The sequence below is a fragment of the Myripristis murdjan genome, chromosome 21 (assembly GCF_902150065.1).
Source record: "Myripristis murdjan chromosome 21, fMyrMur1.1, whole genome shotgun sequence".
Taxonomy (NCBI): Eukaryota; Metazoa; Chordata; class Actinopteri; order Holocentriformes; family Holocentridae; genus Myripristis; species Myripristis murdjan.
Genome location: NC_044000.1, coordinates 28,282,626 through 28,297,228, shown reverse-complemented (window position 1 = coordinate 28,297,228; position 14,603 = coordinate 28,282,626). Strand labels below are relative to the sequence as shown.

Sequence of the window (14,603 nt, the reverse complement as noted above, 5' to 3'; positions counted from 1 at the left end):
AAGTCAAATAGTAAATGCCTTTGTAATTATTTCCCTTCCTATAGTAAGGCTAAATTATGATCAGGAAGGCTCCATGGTTCAATCCTTTGGGGATTTTACAACAGCTCTGTGTGTGTGTGTGTGTGTGTGTGTGTGTGTGTGTGTGTGTGTGCAGGGTGCAGACTGTGGCGAGGGGCTTCGGAGGAGAAATCTGACGTGTGTGGTCCACTGGGGTGACCGGCCTGAGTCTCCCTCGGCTCGGCCGGTGCAGGAGGAGCTGTGTGGAGACAAACTGTGGCAGCAGAGCCAACAGGAGCTGGAGCTGCCCTGCTTCGTGCCCTGCCCAGGTACAGAGGCCAGGCGCCGCTCACAAACATATTTACGCATTTGCAGTTCAGTTGAATTGACAGATTGGATTAAGAAATGCTCAGCGTGACAGTTTAGCATCACGGAAATTGCCTCAAATGAAGTATCAGGTTTTAGGAAATTGACTCAAATAGAGCTAAAATGATTGGAATGAATGCATTTAAATGGGCTTATAATGCCAGTGCATCCTCAAAGTGTGGGCTTGCTTTGTCTAAATAAATAAATAACTAGAAATCCATCACACTGCGCTATAGCTGAAGTGGTTAATGAGGAACGTTTTTCCAGCTCCACTGCACAGCGTGACGATAAAATGTCTGTGGGGGGTTGATAGGTTGTTGAGCAGCACTTGGTATTGATCAACAAATGCTCGGTCAAGTGCTGTGATTTCTGACTTTCAAAAGTCACTTTCAGGCACATTCTCTGTTTTGGAAAAGAAAAGAAAAAAAAATAATTGTGACACTCATGTCCCATACTGATGTGTTCAGCTCTTCCACAGCGGAGCTACAAGTGAGATCTGTCTGTGGTTTTGCATTTCCTACTGATTGCAGATAGAGAGTACTTTTTCATTTACTCACCCTAAGTTGTCTTGAATATCCAAGCAGAACAGTTCTGGTCGCAGGCCTCACAGAGAACCGAGGCTTCATAAACTGCAGCCGTTTCTGTGAGCATTTTAATGTACAGCACCAACGTGGGCGTCAAAACATTAGTTTATGTTTCTCATGTCTTAACTCTCCATCCGTATGTTCGGCATGTCTCAAAAACAATGTTATCACGGTAAAAAACTGTTAAATAAACCATATCCGGGAAATGCTCTCATGCACGTGCACATTCTCATGCCTGACTGTTTACCGAACTGAGAAGGCTTGTTCATCGGCCAGGAGTCGTACTCATTCATTAGCTGTAGATTTTACTCCAGTCAGTATTTTCACAATGCTGCAGACCGCTGTGGAAGATTTCCGTGGGAGCAATGAAACGGTCTAAATAAAACTTAGTTGCTTCTATTCCAGACGTATTAACCGGTCGGACGGGCGGAAGTTGATTTCTCAAGTTGCCAGGTTCATGAGCGGCTGCCAGGCAGTGTAGGTGTATGGTTGGCTTCTCTCACCGGCATCCATTTGAAGAAAACTGTGTGTGTCCCTGTGAGACGGCTCACCGGCTACGCTGACACTGATACGATTCAAAATAGATAGCTTCTGGGTGAAGTCTTCCTTTAAACTCGGCATTACGTGGCTATACAGAGTCCAACAGCATCCCAGTATTTTAAACAATTTCAGTTTATTTCATCTACCGCACAAAATTGTCTTGGCTCGGTTTTATTTTTAGAGATGCTCATGAAACAGTGTCTGTGTGGGTAAAAAAGAACTTAATCTCAACATGCCAGCTTTGCCCTTGGTGAGCCACCTGGCTGTGTGAAGCTGCTGTGTGCATCAGGAGAGGCCGTAGATTAACCTTTTTTTTTTTTTTTTTTACAATGATGCTGAATTACCTTTGTGATTGTGGACAGGATGTGGTGGACGGCAAATCTGGATGCTCATTGTTTCCAATAGGAGAGGAAGTGCAATAAAATAAATGTGCGGCTGTGCTGTGGAGAGCACCGCCTACCTCTTATAGACAGTTGGCGACAACAATACACTTCTCCCAACTTTTGCCCTCTACCTTGGCAGTGAGGAAAAAATGGAAAACATCCAGCAAAATGGATATTTGTGTGCGCTGCTGCTCCTCTAATCTCCTTTTACAGTGAATGAGGAAGAGCCTTCCTCTTCCGACTGTCCATTTTGGCATCTGGGAGGAAAAAAAAAAAAAGAAATAAATCACCATGGCAACAAGAAGCCAGCATGCTGTTGCCGTTGACTGACATCCAGAGATGCTGACCGATATGGCTTTTAAATTTTTATTTATTTATATATTTATTTTTAAGCTATGAATGCCACTTTAACTGCCGGCCAGTTCTGATCTGTGAGCCACTTCACTTGATCACGTTCGCACTCTTTTGTTTAAAGAGATTGTTTTTTATTGCACTTAGCTGAAGAGTGAGGCGATTGCCCACAGAGCATATTATCTGCATTCCTGTCATCTTTACAGGAGGAAAACAAACATGGTTATCATTATTATCAGATAAAGTTGACACCCTCTGCTGCCCCTGCAGCGCGGCTCTTCGGGAGAGGTTGCTCTTTTAAGCGTCGGCCATGAAGCGACGCAATCTTGCAGCGTTTTTTGCACTCGACTCTCTCTCCACTCTGATCCATGCCTTGATTCATCACTCCACCTGCCTTTGCTATGAGCCTCAGCTCTGAATCAGGAGGATGTGACAGCAGTGTGTGTGTATGTGTGTGTGTGTGCGTTGGTGCAAAGGGGATAGTTGTTGTGGGGGTGGTGCCCTCTGAGTTTAGAATTTACAGCACACGGCGGCCTGCACCGCCCTAACAGCATGGGGGAACCGCAAACTGAGTGGAGCCCTATGAAGATGAAAGGTAATGAGCTGCATCAGGCCATATATAGACACTAATGGCCAGTCAGGGCAGAGAATCAAAGGGAGGTGTCCGATCAGGGGCGCTGCCAGTGGGTGAAACTATCACCGCAAGGCGCCCTTGTCACGGATTACAGAGGATATTTATGTTTGACCTTCAGGAAAAACAAGCAGTGATAGTGTCATTCATGGACCTGCAGAAGAGAACAATCACGTTTCATCAGCGGGCAGATCACATCAGCGCAAAGCCAATATTTTTTTGCATTTCATAAGAGGCACACTTCGGTGTTTGCTGTTGCATATATAGCCGGTTTCAGAATTATAGACCGCATTGTATAATTTATTACTCTGGTTGGTCTATTACTTCTGAATGCCCACTGGGCTGTCTGGGTAATTTGTTTGTTCATTTGGTACATTATCAAATGCAGATGTTGGTCGAAATAGTTTTTGATCTCATTTAAATGTTGCAGGAGCTAGCAGGGGAGCCAATAAAATGATCCCTGAAATAGCCCAGGCAGGCTGAATATAAACGAGCCTCGAGTGTCTGAGAAGAACAGTCCGACAGTAATATCGACAAAGTTCTCGGCATCAATTATCTTTGTTTTTTGTGTTATTTTTTCCTCCTCCCGCCTCAGGAGACTGTCATTTGACAGAGTGGTCGTCTTGGAGCTCGTGCCAGCTGACGTGTCTGGAGGGAAGGAGCTTCGAGACCACCGGCCGCCAGGCCCGCTCCCGAGCCGTGGTCATCCAGGTCATGGAGAACCAGGACAGCTGCCCGCATCAGGTGTTTGAGACCCAGCCATGCAAAGGTACTGGGAAACTACACGTGAAGAGTTTTCCTCTCCACACGCTCCCAAAATAGCACAGTGGATTTACTTGTTAATTAATAAATTTTGTGACATGCTCGCTTCATTGGGTTGCTGTGGACAAACCAAATGAAGCATGCAAAACACATTTGTATCTGCTACCATCTAAATAAATGTAGTTTTAATGAGTAAGTCAGAGCAGTGGGCTTTTTTTGGTAGTGTGTGGCTTCCAGAGAAGACTCGGTGATGTTCAGAGAGAAAACACTGTGTGCACTTTACTCCTGCTGGCCCACACTTTGCACTCTGGTTACTGGGAAGACAACATTAATTTAAAGCTGCAGTAAGTCATTTCTCGCCACTAGTGGGTGCTGAGTGCTCAAACAGTCAGTCCTGCTTGTGGGCTCATGGTAGACTGCTTGTACAGAACTGAAAGTTACGGTGTGGAAATGTGTTTTTTAGGATGGAAATGAGGGATGCATGTCACTCTCACAAGGCTCCTGGTGGCTCACTTGGATTATTTTGTCTCTGAGCTCAAAATTGAAAATGTGGTGAGGCTGCAGACTTTCAGCTACAAGGTAGGCTGCTCTGAATGGCCTTTTTCTGTCGCAGCAGTGCCACTGATCTGAAATTTGGGCATATTTATCTGCAGAATGTGACGTTTCAAAGACACTGAACAAAGCAGCAAGGGGCTGAAGTGGAGGGCAGAAGTGCAGCTTATTCCAGCTGATACAGAAATTTAGAGAGCTAAATCCAAGAGGTAACAACAGGCAAGGCTGCAAGTGAATTGTCTGGTGGAAAGAAGACTTAGTGTTGACTGTCACATTTTAAGGGGTCATTTTACTGAAAAAAATGCATGTAAAATTGCTTAATGTACCTTTAATTGCCAATTGTACATGAATCTGTGTTCTACTGAATTTAACTTCAATTCAGCTTTATAGTTATTATACTATGCCAGAGCAATAGTACAATAAAAAGTAGACTTGTGACCTCAAAAAACACTACAGAATTACGAAGTGAAAAAAAAAAAACATGAGCAGAGCAAATGGGGAGGGAGGAAGGGACACAGGGGAGGATACAGGTCAGACTGGGTCATCCTGGGACACAAATAGAGCCTCACAAAGCAGCAGTGAGAGACATGCTTGACAGTGAACTCATCATCGTATCATCATGAGGGTGAACAGAAAAAAGAGAAACGCCTAGAAGTTTCAAAATTGGCTGAATTGTCATTTCAAACATCGGTATCGGTATCGGCCCGGAATTTCACAATCAGTCCTTTCCAAGTCAACAGAGAATAGTTTTTTGTTTGTTTGTTTGTTTTGTTTTTTAAAGAAGGAACACCACCAGTGAAGGACTCAGAAATCCACATCCTGCGGTGGCTCAGTGATGCTAAGATCTGTTGACTGGGGCGATGCAGGAAGTTCGTGAAGCCACTCTGTATTTATTTCACAGTGTGGATGGACACACTGCTTCCTTGGAATAAGGGAACATCTTGGCTGACCATTTGAGGAGCATGTAGAGCGATCATTCCATCCACTCGACAGATGCCACACTGTTAGAGATCCATGGCGATGTTGGCAGCAGGCACTGAGCCTCATGTCAGCTGTGCACACATGGATTTGACCTTTATTATGTGTTTATAGGAAAGATAAAATTTATGGACGCTCAAGGACGCCCTTAATATAGAGCATTCAAATCTTGCTCTACCTTGTGCCAGGGTTTATGTTGGCAAATACTTTTTTTTTTTTTTTTTTTTTTATATTGACTGAAACCTGATAAAAGCATCTGTAGTGAGGATGGCATAATGGAGACTTTGCAGAGAATTTGCCCAATGAAATAAAGGCTCTGTTGATAAATCAGTTTGCTTTCCTTCAACCATGACTTTATCAATTGCACTCTTGCTTTAAGAGCATAAGGAGAAATGTTAAATTGATTTGTAAAGGGCTTGTGGAGAGCGAAACATTAGGCACGCCTCAATTCTGCTCTGAGGGTGAATAATTTGGATTGCATCTTCCCATCGTTCTCAGCTCCTCATAATTAATCCAGCAGAATGTTGTCTGGCTGTTTTGATGCGGTGAGCTCAGTCCAGAGGACAGCTGGGGTTCACGCATGTCAGCAACGTCTCCAATTACAGCTGTAATGCGCTCATCCATTTCTCATGTTTAGACCTCATCCTGTGGCTGCAGTCCTGCCCCTGATTTCTACCACCAATTTGGAGTCAAATCACTTCATTTGACCTCTGCAAATGTGTAGTTTGCAGCCAATGTCCCAGAATCAGAGTCAGAAATACATTATTGATCCCCAAGGGGAAACTGGGTCAGTTGCAGTTACTCAATTCTCAAGACTTAAATTCTAAGAAATAGAAATGTGAAATATAAAAACAACAGTATGTACATTGTGTATAAAGTTGTACAAAAAGTAGGTGGTCAAAACTCCTCCAAACCATATGGCTATGTTAAAACATCTCTAAAACAAACAAGATAGAAAAAGACATTTAAGAAAAAGTGTGAGGAGAAGCAAGAGCAGCTGTAACAAGCAGGTGTTTACTGACGTCTGCTGTCCATATATGGGCTTCCTGGGGAGTTCACATGCACTCATTTCAAATTCATCAGTGGACAGAACTGGCGACTTCCAGGCATTTCCGGAATCGGACTTTGCATCGTCTTCCTTTTTTTTATTTTTAGATTCCAAACAGGTTCTGAGGAGCAGAAGCTTATTATGTGCTGATTTTGTTGAGACTGTTGGTTCAGTTCTTTGGTTGTCTGTCTGTCCTTCCAGTGTGATATCTCAGACACCGCTGGTCTGATTTTGGCTAGACTTGGATAGATGATGCATTTTGGCTCCGTGCTCTGCCCTTTAAAAATGGTAACGATTGGCGTAACAACAATTAAAGGTCAAAATTTCAAACTTTGAACTGCTACCCCTATGGTCCAATTTTGATGAAACCCGGGGGGGATGATGCATCTTGTTACTGACTGGCCGAGGGAGCGCCTGCATCCATCACGCCGGGTGACATGTTTACCATCGGCTTGTTTTTGAGGTTGTAGTTTTGTGATGTTTTAGCAGCCATCCCGTTTTAAGTGTCCATCTATTCCTGTCAGTGAGCTTCAGCTTGAGGCTATTGCTCCTGTGTGCCGATGCAGTTAGTTTGCGTTTGGCATGCTGGATGCTGCTGTGATTTTCCAGACTGTTGCCATTGTTGCGCTGAATAATTTGTGGTTTCGTGGCCGGCGTACCTGAAACTCTGGCACCAGCTCCTTGTCTGAGCTCTTTTGTCCCAGCTCTTTTAAAGCTGACAAACTTCTAATTGGCATTCAACTCAGCGTGACTCACCTAAATTGCTGCCTTTGAAATTGTGATTTAGTGTTTATAAATCCCTTTTCCAGTAGTGTTTCTGCTATTTTGTCCACGTACCCCCTACATACATAGAAAACCACTGCTACAAGATTTGATAGATTGCCTTTAATACATAAAATGGGCTCAAGTGTCTCCAGCTGTTGTTCTGTTCGGCTCAATTTTCCTGATAGCGGCCCTCGAAAAAGTGAGAGCCGCTCTTTCATGAAACAAAATATGTCTTTCATATATTTTTTTCTCAATTCCTTCCATTTAATTTCCCACAGAAGACCTTTGTCTAGCAACTGTGTCGCGCTGCTTTATCACTTGCATTCAGAAATACACCTTTCCTGATGATGTGAAAACTGCATGGCTGTGAAAGAGGTGGTGGCTAATGTTCAGGGGAGCTTGAGGTCACGCCTGGATGCCCAACACAAACTGTAACGAGCACCGCCGGCCTCTCTGCTGCTGTTACAGGAGGAAAATGCCACAGCTACCAGTGGAGGACCGGAGGATGGAGCGACAACGAAAGAGCCGTGTGGTGTCAGCGCTCCGACGGTGTCAATGTCACAGGTTGGACACAGCGAGCATCTTCTGGCCACACGTTAGATGGCTCTCGCAGATACACTCACACACTCACACACACACACACACACACACACACACACTAACCACAGCGTGGCTGTGGGCAGTGCTCTGATCCGGACCACATGCAGCAGGGATACACTCGACTTCTCAATGCGACTTGTCATATCCGATCACGCCAGGAACGTGCACACTGCGATTCACATCTCAAAATCCAGATTCTGAGGCGAGCTCTTAGTTCAGTCAGAGCCACTTGGAATTAACCATTTATTGAAGACGGTGATACAGTTATTTTTGGCAGACAGGCTGTGCTTTGAAGGGGCTGTGGGATTCCTCCCAGCTTGAGGAATAATCCTCCTGCATGGTGAATCATAAAAATTACAACATAGCAATGGGCATAGTTAAAATCACAGCTACCATGATCCAGGATGCTTAAAGTAGAAATGTTGGGGTGGTGCATCATGCATGACATAAAAACAGCAGTGTATGGGCAGACCTTGAGACCTCATAAGGGTTATCACTTTAAACACTTATGAATCTGGGTGGTGCTGCCAGTCAAATGCATGAAACAGCTGATGGCTGGTCAGCTGTGTTTGCAGACTCCAGTGCTCTGTCTGGACTGCACAATGCCTCATTTGTGTGTGGACAGCAGTATTTAATGTGCTTATTAGGTTCCACACACACCACGATCGAGGATCAGTGGAGGAAAACAAAGAATCGGGTGTAGTAGAGAAAAAAAAAAAACAACAGTATAAGCAGGCCTATTTTAGCTCGAGGTCTGACTCAGAGGGATTTCTTTGGTTGATCAAATACTCTGCTTTGCCACTGATTAACTGATTAATCAACCCCACCACCTCGCTGCTTCGCCACCAGCAGGTGAATGAAACTGAACAGACATCTTGTCAAACATGATTTTGCTTATTTTAGATCTCTCGCTTCTGCCAACTGCAACACTTAAACAATGAGTCCATGTTAAATCACGAGTCCACATTAAATCACATGGCAGAAAACATCTGCTGCACCGCTCTCTGGGGCTGAAACGTTCAGGCGTTTTGCACCTCAGGCCACACCCACTCAGTGATGTCACGGTGGCTGTTTTTCATCAGCAGTCCTGGTCAAAGAAGTGCACCTACTACAACATGTAACATGCAACTTTCAGCCAGTGGATAGTAGTACAGCAGACATTTTCTTCAAATAAAATTGACATAAATAAAATGTAAATAACATCATACATGTGCACGTAATTACTTTGGAAAGCTAAATGCACCCAGGCTGCTGTCATGCATCTTTTCTTAGGTGTAAGCATTCACCACCCACCAGCAACCGTGATCAGCCAAGAGCCATCAGACTGATAAAGTGACTGGTTAGCTCTTGTTTTGTCATTCAAAAGTTATGCAGCCACATAGAGACTTCACAGCCAATGAGTTCTCAGGCTTTTATAGGAGCCATAAAAGCCTCAACAACTGCTGGCTGTTAGTTCTGCTGCTAAAAATATGGACGATCACTAACGAAATGAGGGCTTGATGGGAAGATTGATGTGCAAACATCACCATATTTTTCAATTTATATATTACATATCAAGTCAGATCTCATCTGTGATCCAACCTGACAGTTCTGATAGCTGAATTCTCATTGAAACGTCGAGTGAAACCAGCCCATGGACTTTGCATTTGCATTTGAATGCCTAAATAAGAATTTGTCTTTTGATGTAGTTGCCATAATTTTGGCACTTCATCATCCTGCTGCATCAGGGTAACATGGAGGACAAGACACAACAATGGGAAGAGACTTATTTGGTATTTGGAGAAATGCCTCAATTCATCTAAAACTGTATGGCACATATGACCAAAATGTGTTCTGAACGAGCAGAAGTGTAGTGCAGGCATGAAACGTAATGATTTCTGTCATTGATAATCAGTTCATTGTACAGTTTATATCCTGCAGTGGATATGAACAGCTGTTCAAAAAAATCAGAGATGGAATGTGTTTCAGAATCGAGCATGAAAACCTGCAGTGCCTCCCAACTAACTCTCCCTTTCAAAAATGCACGTATACTCATACTATACTGTATCACACATACATACACCCGTGTGCTAACATACTTAGAAAGAATTATTTTAATATAGCGTTGTGGTTGAATTTAACACTACAATCTGCCCATTCTCAGCAAAGCCTCAATTGATTTCTCCTCTTCTTCTAAACATAAGTAATCAATAAGCCAGAGTCTTAAGCCGGGAGGCTTTCAATCCATATAAATATAATCATGCATTTGTATTTGTGGGAAGTGAAGCAGGCACAGTGAAACAGACCAAAGGTAATTGCGCAGAGGGAATGAAAGCTTTACACAAGCTTGATATGCCATAAATAGTAGGTGAACGTGATCTTATCACTGTAAGGAAGTGTCTTTGGCTCAGCAGGAATAATCTCTCTCTGCAGAGAGGCGAGAGCCCAAGGCATTACTCTTTGATATTTTGACATGCAATTTTCCATGTTGGAATTAAAATGTTCACAGATTGATCAGGCATCCTGATAGGCAACTGAGCCCATTAATCAGGTGTGACACTACATTAATTTGGTGATCAATGGGTAAAGGTACAGCGGTGAGAGCCTGTGTCTTCCTGCAGGGGGGTGTTTCCCGCAGAACAGGCCGACCACGGTCAGACACTGCCATCCACCGTGCACCAAGCCCTTCTCCCACTGCACCCCGGTAAGAGCAAGGCGTGTGTTCTTTTCCCCATAAACACTAAGCTCTCAGTGTGTGTGTGTGTGTGTGTATGTGTGTGTGTGTGTGTGTGTGTGTGTGTGTGTGTTTGCCTCTTAATGTCGTTCCTTCATTGGATGTGGGGGGTGTAAATGGATTTTCACAGATCCAATTTTATTCCAGTTGTCAAGAAGTAGACATCAGAGGATTATCAAATTAAGATTACTGAAAGATGCTTGTGGACTCAGTGTGTGAGGCAGCACTGTACACCTGGATGTGGGCACTGGCACATGACCTGCAATGAAAATGACAAAGTGCCTGTTTAAGCTTGAAGTTTTACTGCCCCTTAGAGTACCCCCCATGTAACTGCAGTTAAAGTGGCAAAAATAATGATTATGAGGCACTGAAGCTTACACCACCCATTATTTAGGCAGCATTTGAGGTGTACTTTAATTAATGGCATTTTGAAATATAATACATAAAGCGTCTGAAATATTTAACAGCTGTGGAGTCTGGGCTCCACCAGGCTTGACGCCAAATATTGAAGTTACATTACAGTCCACTTGGTGCAGGCTGTTATCCAGAGTGTCTTGTAGCCTGGCTGGCTCTGGTGCAAATGAGTCGCCTCATCCTGGAAAAGTTAGTGCAATTTTCTGTCCGTTGAGCCTCACAGGTTAAAGTTTTAGGGTCGGGGTAAATCAACTTTAGTCACTTTAGTGGTCGACCTGCCATTGAAGGCGCAGAGTCGTCCCCGTACATCACAGGCTATTTGTGTCAGCAGTGTTTTGTGGCTATGGGAAAGTAATGATCACACCAATCGATCGCGTTGGCCTGCTTCCTCCCCCATGCAGAGCGGAGTGTGTGGGTGTGAGAAGGGTTACACCGAAGTGATGACCACGCACGGCTTCCTCGACTACTGCACCAGAACCCCGGGGGCGGACAACAAGAAGGCCGATGTGAAGACCAACTCTGGAAGATTAAAGCCGGGGCCGTCGCAGGCCCAGGACTTCTTCAACGAGTGGACTTTACGACCTGTTGGCCCAGGTACTGAAACAGAGCTCACCTCACGGCACGGGCTGGTCCTGCCTCTGAACGCTGCTTTGCAGCTTTAGCCTCACTAGGCTGGGGGAGGAAATCATTCTAGCTCTGTCTTCTATGGTTTTTATTGGATTTTTACCCCCCAGTGGCTCACCTTTGTGTGCCCTACAACACACCTTAATTTACTAGATTTATATATATATATATATATATATATATATATATATATATACACACACACCGTATATATACATATATATCTCTATATCTCTATATCTATATCTATATCTATATCTATATATATATATATATAGATACATAGATAGATATAGATATATAGATACATAGATAGATAGATAGATATAGATATATAGATATCTATCTATCTATCTATCTATCTATCTATCTATCTATATATATATATATATAGACACACACACACACACACACACACACACACACACACATATATATATTTGCTTCTCTGTGCTGTATTTGAAAGGGAAGTTAACATCCTGGTTTCTTCTGCTGTAACCTGGGAAGGCAAACCGTAGAGATTTCCAGATAAATGAGGCAGACATATGTATTCCATATTCTGTATTAAAGCTGCTGCTCTCTGATTGCACAGATGGAAGACTAAAGCTGTGGGTTTACGGTGTGACTGCAGTTGGATTCATCTTAATTCTGTTCATTATTGCATTATCATTCCTAGTCTGGTACGTATATTGCTTTCTCAGAGGATTTCTCTATGCACCATTTCATTGCCTCCCAAGCATTAAAAACCCCTGGCTGGTCACATGCATTGTATAGGAGGACAGTTAGCTAACCATTATCTTCACTATAATTATTAATGTACAAATATGTTTCATTTAATCATGTATAGGCAAAATTTCTTGCTTAGTGTGATCAGCAGCCAAAATAAAAACTGGTCATTTTATCATACGAAATGAAAAAAAAAAAACAAACAAACAAAAAAAAAAAACATAAAATCTTGGTGTTTGAGAAACTCTCTCTGTAATACTCTTTGGTATTCTTTGCTTGAGTCAATCAGTCATCATAAATAATAATAGATTAATGTTCTGTCTCTGAGCTAATCAATAAATCGACTAATCACTCCAGCAGCAGTGTGAACTTTGACAAACCAGGCTCATCTAGAATCATCTCCTTGGTGTGAAAATAGGCCTGAAGAGTGAAGACTTGTATTTCAGACTGTACTTTTCTGTCATTGCTGTCACACAGTGGAATGTCATTAACTTTAGTGATGCGTTCACTGTCGCCTCATCTCTCTCTCTCCAATGTGTTTGGCTCTTTTTTTCCAGCAAGCCATCCAAAACCACAAAGACGTCTCCTCCCCCACAGAAGCCCTTGACCCTGGCGTATGACGGTGACATGGACATGTAACCAGGCTGCTATACCTCACAAGGACACACACACACACACACACACACACACACACACACACACAGACTCCTACCTGCGTTCAGAGTGTTAGAAAGCACGTCGCCCATCACGTACTGCTGACCGTTGGGTGATTGTTTGCTCTAGTGCCAATAGCGATGCCACATTTGGGTGCACAGATACCAATGCTCGTATGTGATTTGCTGCTGACAGGCGATTCAGCCCCAAACTTTTACCTGTGGCCGACTTTTCCTCCGTGAGAAAGAGGAAGCAGAAGCAGCCACGGCCAACGCAACCCGACCAACGAATGGACCTGCAGAGGCTCCTTGAGCTGTTTTCGTGAACTCACGGTGAAAGGACTGTCTGCCGCCCTCCAAACATCCAAGACCCCTCAGAGACAGTGTCTTGTTTGACCACGCGGATCCTCAGGTGTCAGGGTTGGAGCTTTTACGTGCCAAGAAACACCTCCGGGCCACCTCGCCTCGTGAACTCGAGGGAGACGGACCGTTTTTGGGTCAGCAGCCACAGTCAGTCGGGACGCTCAGAGTCGGACCAGTGGAACACTTGACATTTGATTTGTAGGGCATTTCATCATTCCAGGACATTTGTAAAGGAAATGTCGCAAGTCTTTGGGTAATTGAACAGCCTTTTTTGAATATCTGAGAATATACAAGATGCTTTATGCACTACATTAGTGCTGATTGACTTTTGTTTTTCCTTTCAGACGACTTTTCTAGTGTTTTCATTGTAATGCAAGTTATTCCTGTCAAACTGTGTTTTTGTTGATGATGCCATATGATGTATATGTTTGGACTCTCAACAGTAAACCAAAAGCAGGCTTGCCTTGAGTTTTGTTTGAGTTTGCTGATACAATGATTGAGTACTTTTGCTTCCCCGATTCTCTAAAAAAATGAAATGAGAAACAAACTCCGAATCTTGTGTGAAATTTTTACCGAAGCACGGCACACTGCTTTGCTGACAAGCGCAGTGGATAATTTTTCCCACCACAATGTAGCACAGAGTAAAAGCATAAACAGACATGTATGGCGACACATATCAGCATACCTCCTGCACACTTTCTCATCAGAAACAACAAAAAGGAAAGACTGAGGAATCTCACAAGAAAGTAAGTCATTCAGCGAGTGATCAGCATAAAGCCATGTTTGAATAATATTTTTTCAGGTTGTGCCATTAAAGCCAGATGCAAGGACAGACTGCACAGAGCAAGGGAGATATGCTTATTAGACATGCCATTCTTTTCACCTGTGATCACCTTGAAATGACGACTTAATAACATGAAAGAAAAGGCAAAGGAGCTTGGTGCTTTTCAGATGTCAAATATTTATTAGCACATACAGTGGGCTATTTATTTCGTGTTCTTTTCCTCCGTAACCTCCTATCCTTCACTAGTCTGTCTACAAGCCACTGTTATGACAAACTTTTGGAAGTCTGTCTCAAGCACAAAAAAAAGAAAAAAAAAAACAACTTCCTTTTATTCGGACAGAGAAATTCTCCAAATGCCCACATTGCACTTGCAAAGCATCACCGATTTTGATTGCCAGTGCATCATCCCAAAGCACTTTGGTGGAGCATAAACCACATTTCTCTGAACTCATCTTAACATGGATCCTTGAGTGCATTATTCATGAAACCCAGTAGAGAATGAAGTTACTTTCACTAGGTGGTTTTGACATTGACTGGAGTTTGTGCTGTCTCTCTCCTCTTTTCTCTTTCTGTCTCCACAAACCGGAGATTTGGCCTTGTGTGAACTGAACTCATTCCGAATGTCTTTTACCAACGACTCTATAATCTCTTTGGTTGTTTGAATCTGGTTGTTACTTGCTGTAACAATTCTATTTCAGCAGCTGGTTGTATGTATGCATGCTTGATCTGTTTTGGGAGAAAGTGCTCCAAGTGGCCTTGCAGAGATTCT

General features: G+C 43.3%; 1 protein-coding gene across 1 annotated transcript in view; it reads left to right on the top strand.

Moving 5' to 3' along the window:
• The window catches only part of thsd7ba (thrombospondin, type I, domain containing 7Ba), a 171,007-nt gene extending 157,700 nt beyond the window's left edge, over positions 1–13,307 (top strand). Inside the window, 7 exon segments of the mRNA XM_030081611.1 lie at positions 155–326; positions 3,448–3,621; positions 7,426–7,521; positions 10,158–10,240; positions 11,086–11,278; positions 11,901–11,988; positions 12,592–13,307. Coding sequence (XP_029937471.1) covers positions 155–326; positions 3,448–3,621; positions 7,426–7,521; positions 10,158–10,240; positions 11,086–11,278; positions 11,901–11,988; positions 12,592–12,673 — 888 coding nt within the window. The 3' untranslated portion in view covers positions 12,674–13,307.
• Positions 13,308–14,603: the final 1,296 nt, after the last annotated feature.